Below are 20,460 nucleotides of genomic sequence, written 5' to 3'. Positions count from 1 at the left end.
CCCTCACTATTGAGGTAAATATATTTTCAGAGCAAAACATACATTTCCATTCTCACCTCCTCCCTCACCACATGAATGGAAAGGATGCTTGGCAAATGTAAGGAACATTGCCTGTTGGGTCAGTTCTCCAGAGAAGACGATGTTGTTTCCCTGTTCTTCCCTGTTCCCTGTTCCACTGAGAAATGGCTGTTCTTCCATCCCCTCCCCTCCCCTCCCCTCCCACCCTACCCACCCTAGGCTCCCCCCTCCCATTCTCCCCTCCATCTGTCATTATACAGTATATTTCATTTATAAGAGCCCCTGACCTATAAGAAAAAAAGTGCTTTTGCTTCAGCTGACCACTTCCGTGGCCAGCTATCCCATATGTTTATACTCAGATCTGTCTCGTGGAATTTGGACTTGATTAGCTGTCATTTTGAGATGGATGTGATAAACACCAAGTGTTACCAAAATCACCAATCCCAAGATCAATCCCAGTATGAGAGGAAGCATTTCTTCTAATTGTTCTCTTTGATCCACTGGACATTTATGTTCTGCAGCACAGGGAAAAGGGAAGAATGGAGAGAGACAGAGAGGAGAGTTATTTTGCATACAAGTGTTTCTCCTGAGAAACAAAGGATTACTTTCATTTTCCTTGGAAGACTTCATGACAACATACATATGCCTCACCATCATATATACCCTCCCAACCATTCTGAGAGGGAGATTAAGCTGAATGGAAGAAAATGGACTGGCTTTGGGTCCCCCAGTATGTGGGATCTCCCCAGTCCTAGGCTGAAATTTAGCCCGTTGTATTAAACTTGTGCTGTATGAAACCAAGAACATTTTAGTGTAGTACAAGCCTCTTATGCACTGGAAAGTCTTGAGATGCAAACTGACTGGGCAAACCAGGGATCCAAAGCAGGCAACCCAAATCAATGTTCTTCAATCAATTATTAAGTCAATGTAAGCCTTGCCCTACCTGCATCCTTTCCTATTGCTCAAGATGATGGGTCATTGCTTATTACCACATGTGCCAACGACCAAGTCCACCAACACAGTGATAGCTGGTGCTGGTGCTGTATTAACACAGTGCTGGCAATAAAGTGGTTCTCATGGAGATGGGAGAATATTAATGCCCATAACAATAACTCTCTCTGCTACTTGGTTATTAGAAACTTTGATGGTGTTTTAATTGTTGAATTTTTAATTGTTACTTTTTAATATTGTCTTTTTTATTCTTTGCCACCCAGAGTCACAAATCTGTGAGATGGGCAGCTATATAAATATGATATATAAATAAATATGATGTGAAAATAAGTATGTCCATACAGAAATAAAAGGGACAGTCTCGTTGAGAGAACTCTCTCATCACTTAGCCTGCTAATTGTTTGCAAATGCCTAAACTCAGCAAAGCACATGGCTGCTGTCTTTGATAGGGCTCAGCCTATTTTATTATTACCCCCTGCCCCATTAGATTCTTCAACTCTAAGGCACCAAAATGTGCCTTGAATCTACTCCCTTCGATTGCACAGAAATCTATCTCTCATTCCAAAAAGTAATGTAACACGCTGTACATGGGGCTGCCCTTAAAGAACATCTGGAAGCTTCAGGTGGTGCAGGATGCAGCTGTGTGGGCAGTTACGTGTGCCCCTAGAAGGGCACATGTTACACCACTGTTCCAGAAGCTGCACTGGTTGCTGGTTTGCTTCTAGGTCCAATTCAAGGTGCTGGTTTTGACCTTTAAAGCCCATGGCATGGGACCAGGTTATTTTAGGACTGCCTCTTCCCGATTACATCTGCCCATTCCACCAGGTCAGGTGGAAGGGGTATGCTGTGGGTGCTGTCTCTAAAGGAGCTCCATCTGGTGGGACCCAAGCGACGGGCCTTTTTCTGTTGTGGCCCCTGCCCTCTAGAACATCATTCCCCCCGAGGTGAGGTTAGCCCCATCCCTGTTAGCCTTCCAGAAGTGTCATGAGTAAGGATGGCGAGCAGGGGGCTCCCATCCAGACTGTCAAGCGCATGCATAGCACTGATGAATTGTTCAGCCATTCAAAGAGACACAGATCGGGACCGCCTTAACCCTTGGGGGTTATATGTCTGGGTTTTCCCCACGCTTCTTCAGTTTGTTAGGATTCCTGTTAAGTACTAGCAATAAATATTAGAGACCAGTTCCTTGTCTCAGTGTGTTTCCTGGTTGTTAGGACAAGAAGGCTCTTAAAACATGTTTTTTTTTCACCATGAAATTAAGTGATGTTTGTTCTCCTGCTTTCTTGGGTTTTATCTGTTTATTTTATCTGTTTACTTTATCTGTTGATTTTATTTATTTTTGATTGTTTTTAGATTGTTATGGAGTTTTTAACTGTTGTTGTGCTGTACACCACACAGAGTCACGTGTTTGTGAGATGGGCGGCTATATAAATATGCTAAATAAATAAAAAGAGCTATACGACCATCCAGAGCTAGGGAGTGTTGGGAGCAGAGAAGACAGGCCCTTTTGATGACCAGACATGTTCACAGACATGTTCACAGAAGAAATCAAGGCTGAACTTGAGGTGAACACTTGGAAAAGAAGCCAGTTTTAAAAACCTTCAGGTCAGGAAGTTATTTGGTGGAACAGTCTCGGCTCACTAGCATGCTGACGATATCTACTCTTTCCTATTATCTTTTAGTCTGCTGGATCCTATATGCTCATCTTGGACTTCGCTTCGGCAAAAGTTATAACCTGATCTGGTGCAACCCGCCTGTTCCCCTATTGTCTGCTTTGATTCAGCTTGCAATTCTCAAATAGCCAACTGGGGGAAAGCCTGGAAGGAAGCTGCTTCAAGCAGGAAAACTGTGGCTAGGGCCATTTAAAATGTTTACTTCTGAGAAATAAAATTAAGATGTACAGGTAAACCCAGCCTTGGAGCTCAGCTAAACTCACCACTGATTGTGTTGCTTAAACTGAAGAGAACCACCATTTATTCTCTAAGTTGCGTTTGTGGACAGTTGTGGCCCAGCAATCAAGAAACCTTAGAAGTAGCAGGCTTTTTTGGCCGAAGCTCAGGGCCTGTCCTACCATTAGGCAGTATGGGGCAGTTGCCTCAAGAAGTTGACACTAAGAACTGGTAGTAAAGGAGACGGTACTGTGTGCCACCTAGGCAGTTCTGCACCAGTTAAAATAACCTGCTGTCTTCAAGTTCTAGGCTGGCCCTTTGCAGTCTTGAGGGAAGATTCAGCTGCAATCCCATTCATTTTTCTACTTGCAGTGAGAAAGGAGGATATTGTCCTTTACATCTGGTACAAAAACACCTTGAACCAGCCCTGCAAAAGCTGCCTGCTTAAAATGCATACTTTACTCAGACTAGAATACCAACACACTAAACGTCCCTCAAAACTTTCCAAAATGCGCTCTTTTCTTCAGACTTTTTTTTTAATGTAGGAAGGTGTGTTACCCAGTTCTTGAATTCCTGAATAGGATTTGAGATCACAAAATAATTTAAAAAAAAGAATACAGCTTTCTGAATAATTTGATTTGTGAGCTACAGTAGTCAGAGACTACATATCCCAAAACAGCCTTAGGTTTTATTCTTGCATTAGAGTAAAAACTGTCATGATAATGCTTCTGAGTCATATCAATAAACAAGAGAATTTGCCCAGGAGACATGAAAGCATATGTGCAAATTTCAATTAGGAGTTTGTCCAGTAGTCAAGCCAAAGTTGCACAAGTGTCTATTTTACAGACTGAGAACTACACAAAGAAGAATTCATTGTATGAAATCAAGTTTGAATTGAAATACTATCAAGAATGCAAAATGAGCGCAGCAAATGAGCAGAAGGAAGATAGTAATTCCCACCGCTGTTTTTTTTTTAAAGAAGAAGAGCAGGAGAAATCACAAAAGAAGTCACAATTCCTCCTGTTAAAAAACCTTTATCATAAATTGGTGCAACAGTAGTGCAGTCAGCCACCATGATTTGAGGCAGCACCAAGATGTCATATATTTATTTATTTGATTTATTTATTAATCCAATTTATCACCGCCCATCTCCCAAAAGGGACTCTGGGCGGTTTAAAATAAAATATAAATAAAAATAAAAATATAAATATATAAATTGGGCATCCTGGAACAATGAGTGAAGATGGACTAAGGTGGGGATGACCAAAGACTTTAATGATTAATCAGGGAAACAATTATAGCATAACCAACTTGAAAGGCCTTTGGTCAAACGGTTGATTATGATGCCAAATTTCAGACTTCTCTAGCAGCGATGAGTACCGAAAACAATTAATCCAAGGAACAAATTTCTTTAAACTCAGGTTATTTATTTATCAAATTCGTCACCACCCATCTCCTCCCACCAGATTAGCAAGATTAATTTGGAAAAAATGTTATAACAACAACACAACAATTACAGTCAGTATACTTTGCTTTCATATGAGGAACCTTTATCTAGATCAATGTTTCTCAACCTTGGCAGCTTGAAGATGCATGGACTTCAACTCCCAGAATTCCCCAACCAGTGTGGACTCTGGGAGTTGAATACCGGGAGTTGAAGTCCACACATCTTCAAGTTGCCAAGGTTGAGAAACACTGATCTAGGCAAATCAAAGCAGCCAGATTCTTGTTCTCCTTCACAAACTCTTTTGATGCAAGGGGGAGGAAGCCTTTCTCTTTTGAGAAGGCATGCCAGCCTGAATCTCAGATTATTTACAGAATGGTTACTAGCCTCCTTACCAGGATGATAACCAGCTCTCACACCAAGTATTATATCATATGACTTTAACCTACCCTCCTGTTGCTAGCCATCTGCATTTTCCAGCCCCAGATTTTCCGCTACTTTCATGACCAGCTTCCTTCCCCTTTACTCATTCCCTCTATTTCCTTTTCCATTCCTTCCCTAGTCCCACTGCTAAGTCCCTGTTTACTTTCTTTAGATTAATTTATCATTCATTCATTCATTCATTCAATTTCTATAGCCGCCCATCTCAGCAAGTGCCTCTGAGCGGCTTACAACAATGAAAACTATAAAACAATTTCAGTTAAAACAATTAAAACACAAAATACATGGCCACCAAGTAAGCAATGCATGGATGTAAATATAACCAAGAAATGGGACCATTCACACGCTCAGGGCCCCAGAACCAGACATATAACCAGGCCTTCACGGCCTTACTAAAGGCCAACAGGGTCGGGGCCATCCTAATCTCTTTAGGGAGAACATTCCAGAGGGCAGGCGCTATGGCCGAGAAGGCACGCATTCTAGTCCCCGCCAATCGACATTCTTTGGCTGATGGGACCCGCAGCATACCCAACCTACTAGATTGAATTGGATGGGCAGAATCTTGACTTTGCCTTCAAATGTTTGCAACCAAACCATAGTCAGAGGACTGCCTGTAAGAACAGACTTGTTCCAACTAACTCCCAATTAAATGACTAATTTAAGGCAGTCACATCATTCTGCTGTTTGCGAATGCACAGAATAGCAAATGTGTAAAGTGGTGTACATTGGGACAGAAAAAGGCTTAATGACATCTGAATAATCATGAAAATAATCAAGGGGTTATGATGGGAATTTCAGTGCCATTCAGTGTCTCCAAGAAGAGAAACCCCCATCTCCTTTAGTATTCCACTGCTGAAGAGATCCTATGGTTTCACTGAAATCTGTATTCCTGCCATTTCTCCCCATCGATTCTACCCTGCCCTTTAGAACTACACAGAATGTCTCCTTCATTCTTAAAATATCTATTTCATAGATGGTCAGGCTCTCCCTATTCACAAGGAAAGTATTTCTGGACAGCTGTTGCTGGAAGCCAAAAAAAATGCAGGATTGTTAGCTTCATTCATTGGACTTAGAATAGCAAGAAACATGCTTGACTATTTGAATACTTAGCCTAATCCAACAGGGATTTTCTTACAGCTTCATATATCTGCCCCTTATTTATGCGCACTGGACTATGACATCCATGCATTATTACACACACACACACACACATTTAATAAATCCTCCATGGTTTGCCAGAAAATGCTTGAGCCAGAGGAATATATAGAGTATCCATTAGGTAAGAAAGACAATGATTTATAGAAACCTGGAAAAGTTTAGAGAGAACTCAGAACCAAAAAGGAAACCAAGAGCATTATGAAAGGCATATTGACATTGCCCCTTTTCAGTTCACGATCATAAACTTTTGCCAGAAGTAGTAATGAATTATACCTACTGAGAAATAAAATCTCCAGCTACCAATAAGCAAACCCCCCAAAAACATAAACCTTGAAAGAAGGCATTCTGGAATGCCATTGGAAATAGCTTGTTCTCCATCCAATGCCATCTTTCCCCTGTGTCCGCGCATATCACTCACTGCCAAGTCAAGTGAGACTGTCAAGTTTCATCAATTTCCCCCTCCCTAACTGCTACAGGCCTCTGCTCCATGCTTTCGTCCAAGGCAAAGCCTTGGTGAAAACCCAAATCTTACATCAAAGTTCCCAGGGAGTGCACCAGACACACAATTTATTTTATAAATTAAATGAAGGAGCCTTCTCCGCTGAAGAAAGTCTTCATTAAGATACTGCTCTTTATCCACCCCGACCTTCCATAGAAACGGCTTGCTTCCTCAGCCAAGAGAGTCTCGATTAACCTTCCAAATTGCACCAAAACATTGCCCAGCATTCAGAGGTCCCTTACCTTCACTAAAAACAAAATCAGAGCTGATGTCAAAGGGCTGCAGGCGGACCTCTGACAGCAAGAGAATGACTGATTTTTGGTGGTCACTGGAGCTCAAGGTGATGGTCTGCTGAGCTTGACATTCGTAAGACTTCCCAGCTGGGGTGACTAAAGCAGAGAGATGACGCGTTGTGACCGTGTGTTTCCCCGCTGTCAAGAGGAAAATATTATCATTGGATGAGTACCATACCGTTTTTTCCCCCCTAGGCCAAAAGACATCTAATTCAGCATTCCATGGCCAACTATATGCCCTTTTAATTTATTTAATAAATGTTTTCTACACATCCTTTATTAATAGGAAAAATATGCATTTGTGATGGTGTTAAGAATAATATCAACATTAAAAAGACTTTGGAACATTTCTAAAGAACGAAACAAGAAATTTGATCAAATCATTCCAAAGTCCTCTTTGTTAAGGGGCAAAAAGTTAAATTTGAATGTTGACAATGGATACCAACAATGTCTGTCTGACAGTAAATATACATTTTGTATGTTTTTATGTTTTTATTCCTTTATCACCTTTTTTCCTTCTTTGATAATTTTGTGTATTCTTTTATATATTTAATTAATTTTAATTTTTATCCTGCCTTTATTATTTTTATAAATAACTCAAGGCAGTGAACATGCCTAATACTCCTTCCTCCTCCTGTTTTCCCCACAACAGCAACCCTGTGAGGTGAGTTGGGCCGAGAGAGAGTGACTGGCCCAAGGTCACCCAGCTGGCTTTCATGCCTCAGTCGGGACTAGAACTCTCAGTCTCCTGGTTTCTAGCCCAGCACCTTAACCACTAAAATATGAAAAAAGGTCCACTGTTACAAAGCAGATATAGATTAAGAATTCTTCCAGTCTTCTGTGTTCGGAGGAAAAGAGAAGTAGCTTTTCTGATATATTTAGAGATTTAACATGTGTTTCGACATATTAGGCAGTAATTCTAATAGACAGATATTAGAAGGAGCTGAGTAGCAAGAGAGAGCTGAACAATATGCAGATGAATGGGCACATATACTTTCATACATGTAAGAAAATTTTCATGCTGGTTGTACATGATTAGAAGCATAGAACATTAACTTCTGCTTTCATGACATTCCTCCAGTCCTTGTATTCAGAACTGCATAGCATAATGCTATCACAATCACTGCATGCATAAGCAAAAGATGTTTTATTTCCCATTAGGATCCTAAAATGATGTTCACAGTTCAACACCTAATGGCTGACGCTGATGACAGCAGCTATGATGATCCCACAAGGAATAGCAAGTCCTGAATAGAAATTCAGCATTACCAGAAGTGCTGTTATTAGCTTTCTATGACTAGATCCATCTTGACAAAACCCACACATTTGCGGATAGCATTCCCAGGGAATCACACGCCATCATTCATGTACAGTCACATGTAGCCCTCTCAGGGCAGCATCACAAATTGGTGCTGAGTGGTTGGATGAATTTCTAAAAAAGCCTAAAAAAGCCAGATGGCAAGTCCTGTTGGATGACCTCTGGACATTGCAGACCACAACTCCCACAAAACACAACCTATCAGAGGTATATGCTTCTGGAGATGATTGGAATTCTAGACTGATTCATCAGAAGGGATGAACTTTCACTTGTGAAAGTCTGTGCTGCCCAATGACCCTCTCACAAAACCTGTCAGCTTCACAAATTATAGCAAAAATGGACAGAGTGGGTAAATAAGCACAACGTAAACTTCAACGAAATTGAAAATGGTGGTACATCTTTAAAATATACACCACCTGCATGATGATGAAAAAAGAAACATGGAAATCTTAATAAATAAAGTTAGAATTCAGAAAGAGTAAAAATATTTATTCTACTTATGTTAAACTGGACTGCAACTATACAACCATTCATCTAAGATCAACCCAATTCATTCAGCAGGATTTATTTTGGAATAACAATGTATAAAATTACACTGAATGGCTTAAATAATCCTGATTTTAAAAAATGTATGAAGTGCATATCCAGCCTGGCTAAACTATTTATTCACATACAGTGACCAATACTACTGGATTATATGTGAAAGAGCTGGTGCATTTCAACCCAGAGACACCATAGCTTTTTTATACATCATTTTAATGTAAAACGGACTTTTCCTCCTAATTTATACTTAAAAAGAAATTGACAAAGGTTTAAATGATCCAAAGTGTTCAGGGACAGATCAAATACAAATGGGTCTGTCTTGGGCATGCTTCAATGCAGCAACACGGAAAAAGATCACGTCCCAGAACATTCTGCACTGCAGAGGTGCCCAGTGACAAACACAGTCACCAAGAGGATGTCCATAAGAAAGAAATGCAAAGAAATGCAATAGAAATACTGCCCACTAATAGAAGGTACACAATTGGGGAGAAGGTAGGCATATTTTAGAGCATAGTAATTGCATTCGAGATGTACAGCATCTACTAATCATTCCCAATGCTGGTTTGCTTGAATTTTCAATAAATAAATAAATAAGAAATACCAAAATCCAAACAAAGGCAACCATAAAACAAATTCAAGCTCTTCTAATTGCCCTTCAGGGATTACATGAAACTCCATTCTGTACCTGTCTAAACCCAACATCTGCACTGAGAAATGCCAGGCCCAGGATTAGAGCACAAAATGCTTCCATCACTGCAAATGGGGTTTTGCAATACTCAGAAAAAAATTATAGATGCCAACCCTAAACTAGTAATGCAACTGTTACATCATTTGGGTGAAGAGCCTTTTGGCTTTGGTTAAATATTCCTTGCCCAGGGATTATTTTTTAGACTCTGTTTTAGTCCTGATTTATTTGCCTAACAATGATTAAACATGAAAAATGAAAAAGATAGCCCTTTCCCACCCACCCCAAGAATTGAGTGATTTTGCAATTCTGGAGGTTCTCTTCAACAAAAGAGGGCTTTCCTAATATTTAGTATGACAAAAGGGCAGTTGCATGGCATCGCAACCTACCATAACACTGTGTAACTGAAGTTACGTCCTATCTGCTTTGTTTTGAGCTAAGCATGACTACCAACCAGTATGAGACCATTTTTTGCTCGGGATGGAGGCTGACCGCTGGGCCAGACACCGGTTTGTTCAAATGCACCAAATCTGCGGCGGGCCTGTCGGCTTACATCAGGGAGGCCCTCCTTTTCCCCACTCTTGGGGAGAGCTCCAGGCAATCCGCGGCTTCTTGGAACCGGCCGGCAGTTTCGGAAGAGCCCAAAGGCCAGGCAGGCGCAGCCGAGCAAAGAAGAGAATCCAGGCCCGAGTCGGCGTGCGCGCGGATGAACCTTGCAGGGACGGGGATCTGGACTGGAGGAGGAGCCGTCGGGGAAATGCGGGCGCCCGCTTTTCTCCGCAGTGCGGGCTGGGGGGCGGGACCGGCCTCAGGCCTGAGCAGACGAGTTTGGAGGGGAACGGGGAAGAAGGGGGGGCTGGCTGAAAATTACTCGTTGCAGCAGCGCATGCAGAGACTTCGACGCTGCAAGCAGGAGGCCAAGTGGCCTGTGAATGGGATGGCCTTGGCGGCTCCCTGTCTTGCCACCTCTGCCCCACACCGCCTCGCCTTTCCCACTCCAGACGCGCCGCCTTCGGGTTAGCGCGAGGGCCCAGGGCTTCCCTAGCCGGCCACCCCAGCGAGCAGCTCCCCCCGCTCCCCTACCCGCAGGCCTGGCCTTTGCCGCGCAGCACTTACGGTTCACGGCGCCTTTGAAGTAGGTGCTCTCGGCGCTGTCGTAAACGAACTGGACTCTGCTCATTTTCCACCAGGCCTCGGGGCCAGAACTTGTGTTGCGAGTCTCCTGCCGACCCCGGGCAGGCGGGAGGGAGAAGGAGGCGGAAAGCGGGGCAGAGGGGGGCGAGAAAAGACAAAAGGTCGGGGCAGGCCACGGGAAGCCTCGCCTCCCCCCGGGACTGGCCAGGCGAACGCTTGGCCCGCGCCCGCAGCTTTCTGAGCTTGGCCGCCCTCCCGGTCGATTTCTCGGGGCGGAAGAAAGTAGATTGACCTGGGCCGTCAGCCGCCGCCTTCGGCGCCTTTAGCGACTGCGTACAGTCGAAAACTCAGGCCCCGTCCAGCTAGCGTCCGGGCGCCTGTTCCTCATTTTATTCCTCTCCGCTGCTGCAGTATTTTTTTCGGGGGCCCCTCCCTCCCGCCTCAGCCCGATTCCGGCACTTTTTCTCTCCTCGGGTCCTGCGCGGTGATTCTGCCCACCCTCCTCCCCGCGGTCCCCGGCAACCTTTCTAGCCCGGGCTCCTTGGAGCCAGTCGAGGCGGACCCTTGGTGTCTTCCCTTCGATACCTTGACAAAATAGAGGCTGAGGGTGTAAGCTCTGTAGAGCCACGAAATGTGGAGCTCGGATTCGTTGCTGCCGCATTTCCCTCGCTCCTCGGCTCCGCGGGAAAGCGGGATGTAGGCTTGCTCGGTGATCATCTGAATGCACGCGCGCGAACACAACAAACGGGCCCGTTAGGTGCCGACGCCGAACATTTCCACAAAGAGAAGAAAAGGTTCTGCGGGAGCGTCAGGGAAAAGGTATGGGGTCCCCCCTTCCCCCCTCCACTCCCGCTGCCTAATAGAATAGATAAAAAGAGCATAAATATGGTTAGCTTCAGCTCCCCACCACAGCGGGTTAGAAAGAAACGCAGCCTTGTTTACCGTACCGCCCGAGATGTAATAATAATTACCCATAATAGACCAACGCTCCCCCCACACACCTCCGCGCCCCAGGGAATCGAGATGAGTAATTATATATTGTCATTCCCTTTCCCCCTCCAATATGAAAAAGAAAAGGATCAAAGTAAACTTTATGCACTTTCCACGATTCAAAAAAAGTCCTTTTTCCAGCTAAAGATGACAGCATTTGTTCGGGGAAAGATTTGGGCCGGAGAGAGCGGGAACTGGGGGAGCGGGGGCAGGACAGACAACAGTTTGCAAACTAGATGTGGATGGGGGTGGGGACGTTTTAGCATTTCCCCCATGTGAGTGACAGGGAGGGGGAGAAAGCGAAGTTGCATTACCTTAGCAACATGCCGCTTCTAAAAAGGCTGCGATTATATTTAAGATTAATTCTATTCCTTTCTCTCTCTCTCTCTCTCTCTCTCTCTCTCTCACACACACACACACACACACACACATAAAAGTCTAAGCTCACAGATTCCCCCCAAATAGTGAAATCGATCCTTTTCACGCTTTTAATAGACGATATTCAAATTAAGGGAAAAGAAGAGACTCTTACATCAACAAAATTGCTGGCCCAAATCTCGTAGGGAACGATTAATTTCGCAGCGAATTCCGCCATGAGGCAGCTCGTTCCGTTTTCCCGAACTACAAAAATAGCCTTTTCGGGATTGGGAGATAACCCCGAAAGGTTTTCCACTTCTGGCTCCGCCAGGCCGCCAGCTAGTGCGTCTGTTGGGAGAAAAAATAGGGGAAGAAGAGGACTCAGACCTAAGGCTTCCCCATGTTGCTGAAAAGGGAGATTTCTCTCTACCGGCAGGTTCTGCTTGCTCTGAGGATGAAGTTAAACCATTTGGAATTTCACCAAAGAGCCCAGCGGTCTACCTTTCTCGGGGCGGTGGGGAGTGGATTGGGGAAGCTATTTAGTTTCAATTTTTCTTTCACCCAGGCCACATAGGCGATCGTTTCTGGCCGTTTTCCTCCCCCCTCTCCTCAAACCGAGCTGATAAAGGCGGAACATTTTCGGGATCGGCGCGGAGGGCGGCGAGTCTGCTAAAGGCGGGAAAGCGTGTACTCACGGAAAAGCAAAAGCAGCCCCTGGAGTCCCGGGATGGCTCCCAAGGTTCCGTCCCTTCTCCGCTCCATGCTTCCCAAGCCGAGCCCGCAAGGAAGAAGGCAAGAGACGGGAAGCCTCTTGGAAGGGCTTCCCTCGCCCACTCCTTCTGCTGCAGCGTCGCTGCGCGGATGCGAATGCGCCCCGGTTACTTTTCGGAGCTCTGTAAGTGGTGGGGAGGCGGGGTGTACGTGGCAGGCCGGCGGGAGCTGTCCGAGGTCCTGAATCTTCGCCGTGGTCCTTAAACGTTCTCCAGCTGGCTCCGGAGAGGGAGCTGTCCAGGCTACCGTTCCACAGCTCGTGACTTGCCGCAACTCGCGCCACGGAAAGTTGAACTTCAAAGGGTCAATGCCAGAGATGCCTGGTAAAGCATCTGCTTCGGATTGAAAGCTCTACCAGTGTTGCTTCCTTGCTTCCTTTTCCCATCCACTCCCCCAGATCATTGTCTTCATCAGGCAGCTCCAATTGTGTTGAAGAAGTCCAACTACGCATCCTTCTGCCTCCATCCTTCCTCCAGAGAACGCCTCTTTTATTAATTTCACAAGATAGCAAAGTTTGAAATACTCTTGCATGATCCTGTTTAGGATGGTGCCCCTCCTCCTATCCAGCAAAAAAATAAAAACCTGTTAAAATGCTGCTTGCTAAGACTGCAGATCATCAGGATACTTTTGAGTGATAATGAGTGCCTGCCTACTGCCCTTCTGAAAATTGGTGGATGTTACATAGGTAATTCTTTAGCTAGATTGTGAGGTTATGTACCATAAACATAACCTTATAATATGCTTATGAAACTCTCCAATAATGCAGAAAATTTATATTAGTGAGACAGGAAGAAGCTGAAAGATCAACAAAGGTGTGCAAAGGGAAATAATGTGTAGAGGGCAAAAACGATATTCACTGATCTGAAACTAGATGGGGTAAGGTGCCCTTCCAAATCTTTCTCTCCCTGTCTCATACAGATACTCTCTCATACACTTACTCAGATAGATATACTTGGCTTATAGAGAAATACAGTAAAGGAGGTAAACCCAGAAGACAGTGCAGTTTATCAATTTAAATGGAGACTGTGATCTTCAAACTTTGTTCCAAGGCTAAAACAATGCTTTGGGATCTATACATTCTGTTACACTGTCAGATTGGCTCTGTATCTACTCCACAGTGTACATCAGTGAGCTCAATAAGGCTTATTGCCAGAGAACTGCATATACGCTTGCAGCTGTGGTGCATTTCTGATCGATTATAAAAAAGAAACATGTACACGTGGATACCTCATGATTAGAGTTTGAACCAGAACCCAGCAAATCCAGGTCCAAACTTTCCAATTGACTATGGAGCTCACTGGGTGTCTTTGGGCCAGTCACATTTCACAACCTTTTTTACAGGATTGTTGTAGTGACAATAATGTGAAGGATGATATAATGTAAGTCATCCTGTAGACTTAGCTGAAAGACAGCTATACATATGATTAATACAATAAAATAACCACCAGGCCAGCCTTTGCGCTTATAGAAGTTGCTGCACTAGTCTAATCACTACCTTTGAGGTTTATCTCCATAGATTTTTCTGAGGGAAGCTGATGTGATCATGGAAACAAACCAACACATGGGGAAACACAGTAAGCCAGGATATATAAAGAGCCTTGTTCAGTACAATGGCTCCTCCTTCCCACAATGACCACTCCCTAAATTGACTCATACTCCACCCTCCTGTGGGTATAAACTCATGGGATCCATGTGCATAGAATCAAAGTGTTATTCAAATTATTACTACTAATAAATATTCTGGAACTCTCAGGACCAAATTTAAAGTACTTGTTAATATTTCTTAATTTTTAAAATCTCTATTACAATATACCCACTCTCCTAAAGCATAGATATTAGAGGTATGTAACCTTGGTTTCCAAAGAATTTCTTTTGCACCAAGCAGGGCACTTGATGGAAATTTAAAAAGGCACATAGCTTTTGAAAATGTAGTTCTCTAAAGCTACAGTCCTGTGCATATCTTTCTGGGGAGCATCCCAATCAACCAAATATGAAACACATACAGTAGCTATGGAGTTGTGCTATGCTTCTACCTGGGAGGAAATGCCACTAAACTCAGTGGAATTTATTTTTAAGTAGGGATGCATAGTATACACTGGAAAATATAAAATGTTATATTTAATTTTGTGGGTGTAATACATTGTTCTTTGTTCTGTGTGAGCACTCGCCAGTAGAAGAAAGCAATTGCTATAAGACCTAAAACTATATCAGGGCATCAAATCAAGCACTTCATAAATGTTACATCTAGCATAGAGTGAAAATCCAAAATAAGCCTTCAGACTGTTATTATAAACAAAATAACCAGATTTCCCTCTACCCATCCCCATGTTTTGCCACTGAGCATTTGCTTTTCTCCATTAGGAAGCTGAAGCCTTACTGCAGCCCAGAGCTGCAGGACAACAATTCAGTTCAATGAATTTTGAAGTTTATTGATCCTAAATATATAATGGGTTAGAATTAGCTATTGTCGTAATAAATGAGACAGACTAATAATCAGTTAATCATCCTGGGGCATATAATCATCACCTAATGATGCATTGTATCTAAAAAAGTGTAACCCTCCTGAATTCAGGAATTCCAAATGATTATTTAAAAAAAACAAAAAACAGAAAAGAGCCATCTGACACGGTACTCATGTCTAGACAAATGCCTTCTCTTTATTTATGCTTTCCCATGCAATACACCTATTAAACCTTGGAGCAGTTTCCCCCCCACCCCACAATAGTTCTTTTTGAAGGATTTCCCAGCATCTAAAATGAATAATTTAGCAGAAATTCATCAAATGCATGCAAACATATATACTGCTTTAAAGAACATCTTAAAAAAATGTTTATACATGATCGTTGAAGTATAGCAAATTAAAATTTCAAGTATAAGAAGCATGGAACAAAAAAATTGGTGTGTCCAATATTCTAATTTTAACTGAATTATTTTGACATCTATATTTCATATGTCTACAAAATAAAAATTCTGATCAACAATTATCATTTTGTGTACATTGTGTGCCTATGTTTCTTTTGTGACAGAAATTGGCAGGTTATTGTTAGTGGTATGGTGCTCAAAATGCCATATTTGTCCATATGACATGGTGAAATACTGTGGTAGATTTTTTTTTTTAATTATGTCACATAAAATGTTTGTCTTGGAACTTTTAATGATCTTGTAGATGTTTCTTTAATCCATCTGCAGTTTGAAATCAACAGAAACAATGCAAGCGACAAGGGCATGTTTTCATGACTGCGAAGAGATTGATATAGTAACGGTCCAAAGGCTTTGCTTCTCTTTCTGTATTTGAATGAGTATTCTGGAATCAGAAATGCCATTTGGAAAACTACTTAAACATCTGGACTGCACACAATATTGCTCAGTATTGCTAAGTGATCTGCTAACAATTCTGTAAATGACATGGAACTATATATCTAGGGTTAGATTTTGTTTAAAATATATGTGATCCCCCCCCCCTTTTTTTTTGGTATGCTTTTTATAGAAATAAATAAATTTAAAGAAAATCAATGCTTGAAAAATAAAACTGCAAATCATCAAAGCTAATTAGGAAACCAGAAAATTCCTTAGAACAGTATTGCTTTTGTTGTATTTGTATATACTATTGCTGACTGTTCAAAGACTGTAAATAAATACTACCATTTCTACCACTTGGAACTGTGGTGGCCAAATCAAGGCTCCTCCTTAATCATTAAAGTCAGAATGCTTTGAAGAAAGAAAGCCAAGAGCTTTGGACAGAGATGTTCCAAGCCATGCCAATTTGTACTGCAAATGGGACAGAAGGAAATTAACCATGGAGAAGCACATCTGAGCACCAGGACTTTCATACTCTATTGTTGTGAATGACAACCATTATTATATCATAACCCTTTAGCAATTTTCAGTCTCTGATGGAATTTGGTGACTCAGCCAATTCCTTTCTTTGAAAGGAAGGAAGGAAGGAATGACGGGGGGGAAAGAACAAGCAAAGCAGCCCTATTTTCTTCAAAAAAAATAGATGTTGAAATTATATTCACTAATGAGTGTTCAGATTGCTTTGGATACCCCGTGTATTCAGCCCAGATTATTGCCATGGTTCTTTTAAATCCAACCTTAAAATTAATATTCAATTCTTCCTTCAAGGAACTCAAAGAAACATACCTGCTTCTCTCCTGCTCTTCCTCTTACAACAATGTGAAGAGGATTAGGCCAAGAGAATATGATTAATTTAAGATGGTGGAATGAGAGTCCAACCCCAACCATAGTAATATACCTATGATTCAGACTACTTCAAATCTCTCTGCTGGAGCAAATCTACATAGAAACCACAGTAATAAATTAAAGAAGAATGAAAGAAGGTAATTTTCATGCTTCTGTCACACCAAAATAATATTATGGTCAAAGAAGATTCACCAATTTAAAAACAGCTCTGGATTGATACTACTGTTGTCAAACACCTTAGAATACTTCATTTTTATATAAGCAATCAGAACTGAAGTTCATAGATATCATGGAAGTTTAATATGCATCAATCCCGGGAAAATCTATACCTTGTGATGAGAACAGTTAATCTGTTCTCATTTTCATTTTCTTTAGTGCGCTTCAGGAAGGTTCTTTGTTTTCAAGGGAAGGAATATTTTTAATATTAATTGTGGAATACTCAAGAAAGTAAAGTAACTAAGAATTGGAATTATGAATAAATTCACAAAAATCTGTACTTTCAACTGAAGCATAAATTTAAGATCTTGTAGTTCATAATGCTGAAAACATAACGAAATCTTGCTTTTAGCATCCTGAATGCAAGCTTCTTTTCTTCTAGTTGTCACCTGCAAGCAGTTTCTGAGTATAAATACTCTCATTCCCTGAGTGGAAATCTAATGCCATCAGAGCACAGGCCATTAAAACGAAGCATTTTTATAGCTACATTTGGTGCAGGAAACACAGGTTCTGATGTCAGCCATTTACAGATCAGTAGACATTTTGTTCAAGCAGTGGAGTGCTTAATGTGTTGGTTAATGTATGTGGGGAATTGTTTTCACACAGATGGTCAGGAGCTGAAATGAAGAAAAGCAGGAAGAGGAAGGAGAAGCTGCTTTAATAAACTCCCTGTTTTCTTCACTATGTAGTTTATTAAAATGGCATCCTCTGTATAAAAGACCTATTATAAATTCACCAAATCTCTGTGTGTGTGTGCTGTGGGGAGTGCATTTGAGTGGAGCACCATGCCAGCAGAGGCAATATGTTCCTCTTCCATAGAGTCTATTTTGGTAATATCATCATTGATACTGATGATACACTAACCCAGTCAAATCTCCAATCAATCCATGCTAGACCAGGCCTCTGAGTTCTGTGAAGGAAAAACTGGCTTCTTCAGCTGCTCTTTCCAGCTCTTTGGAGAACTAACCACAGGAAAAAAAATTGACTGGGCTTTTGTGTTCCTACAGCGCAGAAGATTGGGTGGAATTAGATTGTTATAGATGGCTGTTGGGGGGCACATTTAATCTCTGGAGGAGCTACTTCACTACTTTTAAATATTTGCACAGCACAGAAACCCGTTTCCCACTGTCTGTTAAGTGAGAACCAAACTGTGGAAGTGACCACAACACTTCAGTTGCAAAAGGCACCAGCAGAAAATATGGTGGCAACCTGCCCACCCCTTTTGGTGCCCATGTCAATGTCAGTAGTAATGGAAGAGGGAGAGAGAAACCACTATATTAAAAAGGGTGCAATATTTATACCATGTTCTGGCCAAATATTCTCTTTTCTTCCCCAGAAGGTAAGAAAGAGAAAATCTCATATTTTTTTCTGTGGGCTGGAAAATAGGACAATTTTGCTCAATTCTTGATTCAGAGAACCCCTTGAGGGTATCTGTCATGGCCCAGTAGAAAGGCGGGCAGAGCAGAGGTTCTGTTAGGTTATTGCCAAGCAACGGAGGAAACATTCCGGTGAGTGGCAGTTGGCTGCAGCCTATATAAGCGGCTTGGCTACCCCTGTTCTCTTGGCTGGAAACAACGTCTAGCTCAGGTGTGGTCCCTCTGCAGGAAATTCTTGAAACCTTAGACCCGGCTCTTGAACCTTGGACCAACTTTAGACTTTGCAGGCAAGCCGTGGCTTTGTTTGGCATTCCTGAGTACATTGCTAACTCTGTTACCGGAAAATAAACAATGGGAAAGTATGTGGCTGAAAGGATTGAGATTTACAGTTATAATTTTAAAGAGAATTTTTATAAAATGCTGTGCCATTGGTATATGTCACCAGAGAAATTGTCTAGAATATATAAAGGCACTTCACATTTATGTTGAAAATGTGAACAAGAAGGGACATTTTATCATGTTTGGTGGATGTGTAAAAAAGCTAGAAAATTCTGGATTCAAATATATACACTGATTCAGAGGATTTTAAAGATTAATATACAATTGAGACCAGAGGTCTTCCTTTTGGGATTGTTGGACAAACAGGTGGAAAAAGGTTATGGAACTCTGTTTTTGTACATGATAACTGCAGCGAGATTATTGTATGAAAAAGACGGAAAGATTCCGCATTAGCCACAATGGAGGAATGGTTGGTGAAGATGATGGAACTTGCTGAGATAGCTAAATTAACTTCTTTGATCAGAGAAAAGGCAGTATCTACGTTTATTGCTGACTGGAAACCCCTTATTGACTTTTTGTGTGAAACAGGAAAAAATGAACTTACGATTTTATTTTTATTTATATTTATTTCAAATTTCGTCACCACCCATCTCCCGCAAAAGAGGGATTTGATGATTAGACAGGATAGATTATAGAAGAGATACGTTGTAACCATAGAGTAAGAGGTAAAATTATAATTGTACTTATAACTGCTGTAAAGAAGATTGAAAGCTACTTCTTTGTATCTTTTTTCTCTTTTCTATTTCTATTTCTTTCTTTTTCTTACTTTATATTAGTTTGTATTAGTTTTTATCTTCCTTTAAAAAAATCTTTAGGAAAAAGTATATATATATACATATACAGTAAATATATGTATATACCGTATATGAAGGACTGCTGTGTGACAATTCCTATACAAAAGAAGCACCTATTTCTGGGGGAGAGGACTAGTTGCTGGTCCTGATCTCCAAGTTGGGGCTTTAAAAGAAGCAGACTTTCTTGTTGCTCAAAATAGAAAGTCCATGGAGGACAGCGCCCAAAGACCGGAGAGGAGGAGACATGTTGTACTGACTTGAAATGGCCAATAGCAGCTCTGCTTATCCCAAGAGGTCACCAGGCTGGGTAATTGGCAGAATGGTTGATGAAGTATGATAGTTTCTGTGGGAAAATTGGTCAATCGGTAGAGGACACTGGCCAGAACAAAAGGGGGAAAAATGTTACTTTAGAACTGGAACAGCCAAGGACAACTCAAGTCTGCCCCTGGTGTGGGTCAGGCGTCATGGCCCAGGAGAAAGGCAGGCAGAGCAGAGGTTCTGTTAGGTTATTGCCAAGCAACGGAGGAAACATTCCGGTGAGTGGCAGTTGGCTGCAGCCTATATAAGCGGCTTGGCTACCCTGTTCTCTTGGCTGGAAACAACGTCTAGCTCAGGTGCGATCCCTCTGCAGGAAATTCTTGAAACCTTAGACCTGGCTCTTGAACCTTGGACCAACTTTAGACTTTGCAGGCAAGCCGTGGCTTTGTTTGGCCTTCCTGAGTACATTGCTAACTCTGTTACCGGAAAATAAACAATGGGAAAGTATGTGGCTGAAAGGATTGAAGTTTACAGTTATAATTTTAAAGAGAATTTTTATAAAATGCTGTGCCATTGGTATATGTCACCAGAGAAATTGTCTAGAATATATAAAGGCACTTCACATTTATGTTGAAAATGTGAACAAGAAGGGACATTTTATCATGTTTGGTGGATGTGTAAAAAAGCTAGAAAATTCTGAATTCAAATATATACACTGATTCAGAGGATTTTAAAGATTAATATACAATTGAGACCAGAGGTCTTCCTTTTGGGATTGTTGGA

The 20,460-nt window shown here is 41.8% G+C and overlaps 1 protein-coding gene across 1 annotated transcript; it reads right to left on the bottom strand.

Moving 5' to 3' along the window:
- Window positions 1–261: 261 nt before the first annotated feature.
- LAMP5 (lysosomal associated membrane protein family member 5) lies at window positions 262–13,026 on the bottom strand. Its single transcript, XM_063291329.1, has 6 exons — window positions 12,416–13,026; window positions 11,896–12,068; window positions 10,959–11,090; window positions 10,356–10,461; window positions 6,643–6,831; window positions 262–533 (listed from the first exon to the last, which is right to left on the bottom strand). The coding sequence occupies exons 1-6, from the start codon at window positions 12,480–12,482 to the stop codon at window positions 355–357; spliced, it is 846 nt and encodes a 281-aa protein (XP_063147399.1). The 5' UTR covers window positions 12,483–13,026; the 3' UTR covers window positions 262–354.
- Between the last annotated feature and the right edge of the window lie 7,434 nt (window positions 13,027–20,460).

The sequence above is a fragment of the Candoia aspera genome, chromosome 1 (assembly GCF_035149785.1).
Source record: "Candoia aspera isolate rCanAsp1 chromosome 1, rCanAsp1.hap2, whole genome shotgun sequence".
Taxonomy (NCBI): domain Eukaryota; kingdom Metazoa; phylum Chordata; class Lepidosauria; order Squamata; family Boidae; genus Candoia; species Candoia aspera.
Note: the sequence above shows the minus strand (reverse complement) of the source record. Positions and strands in the feature narration are given on the sequence as shown.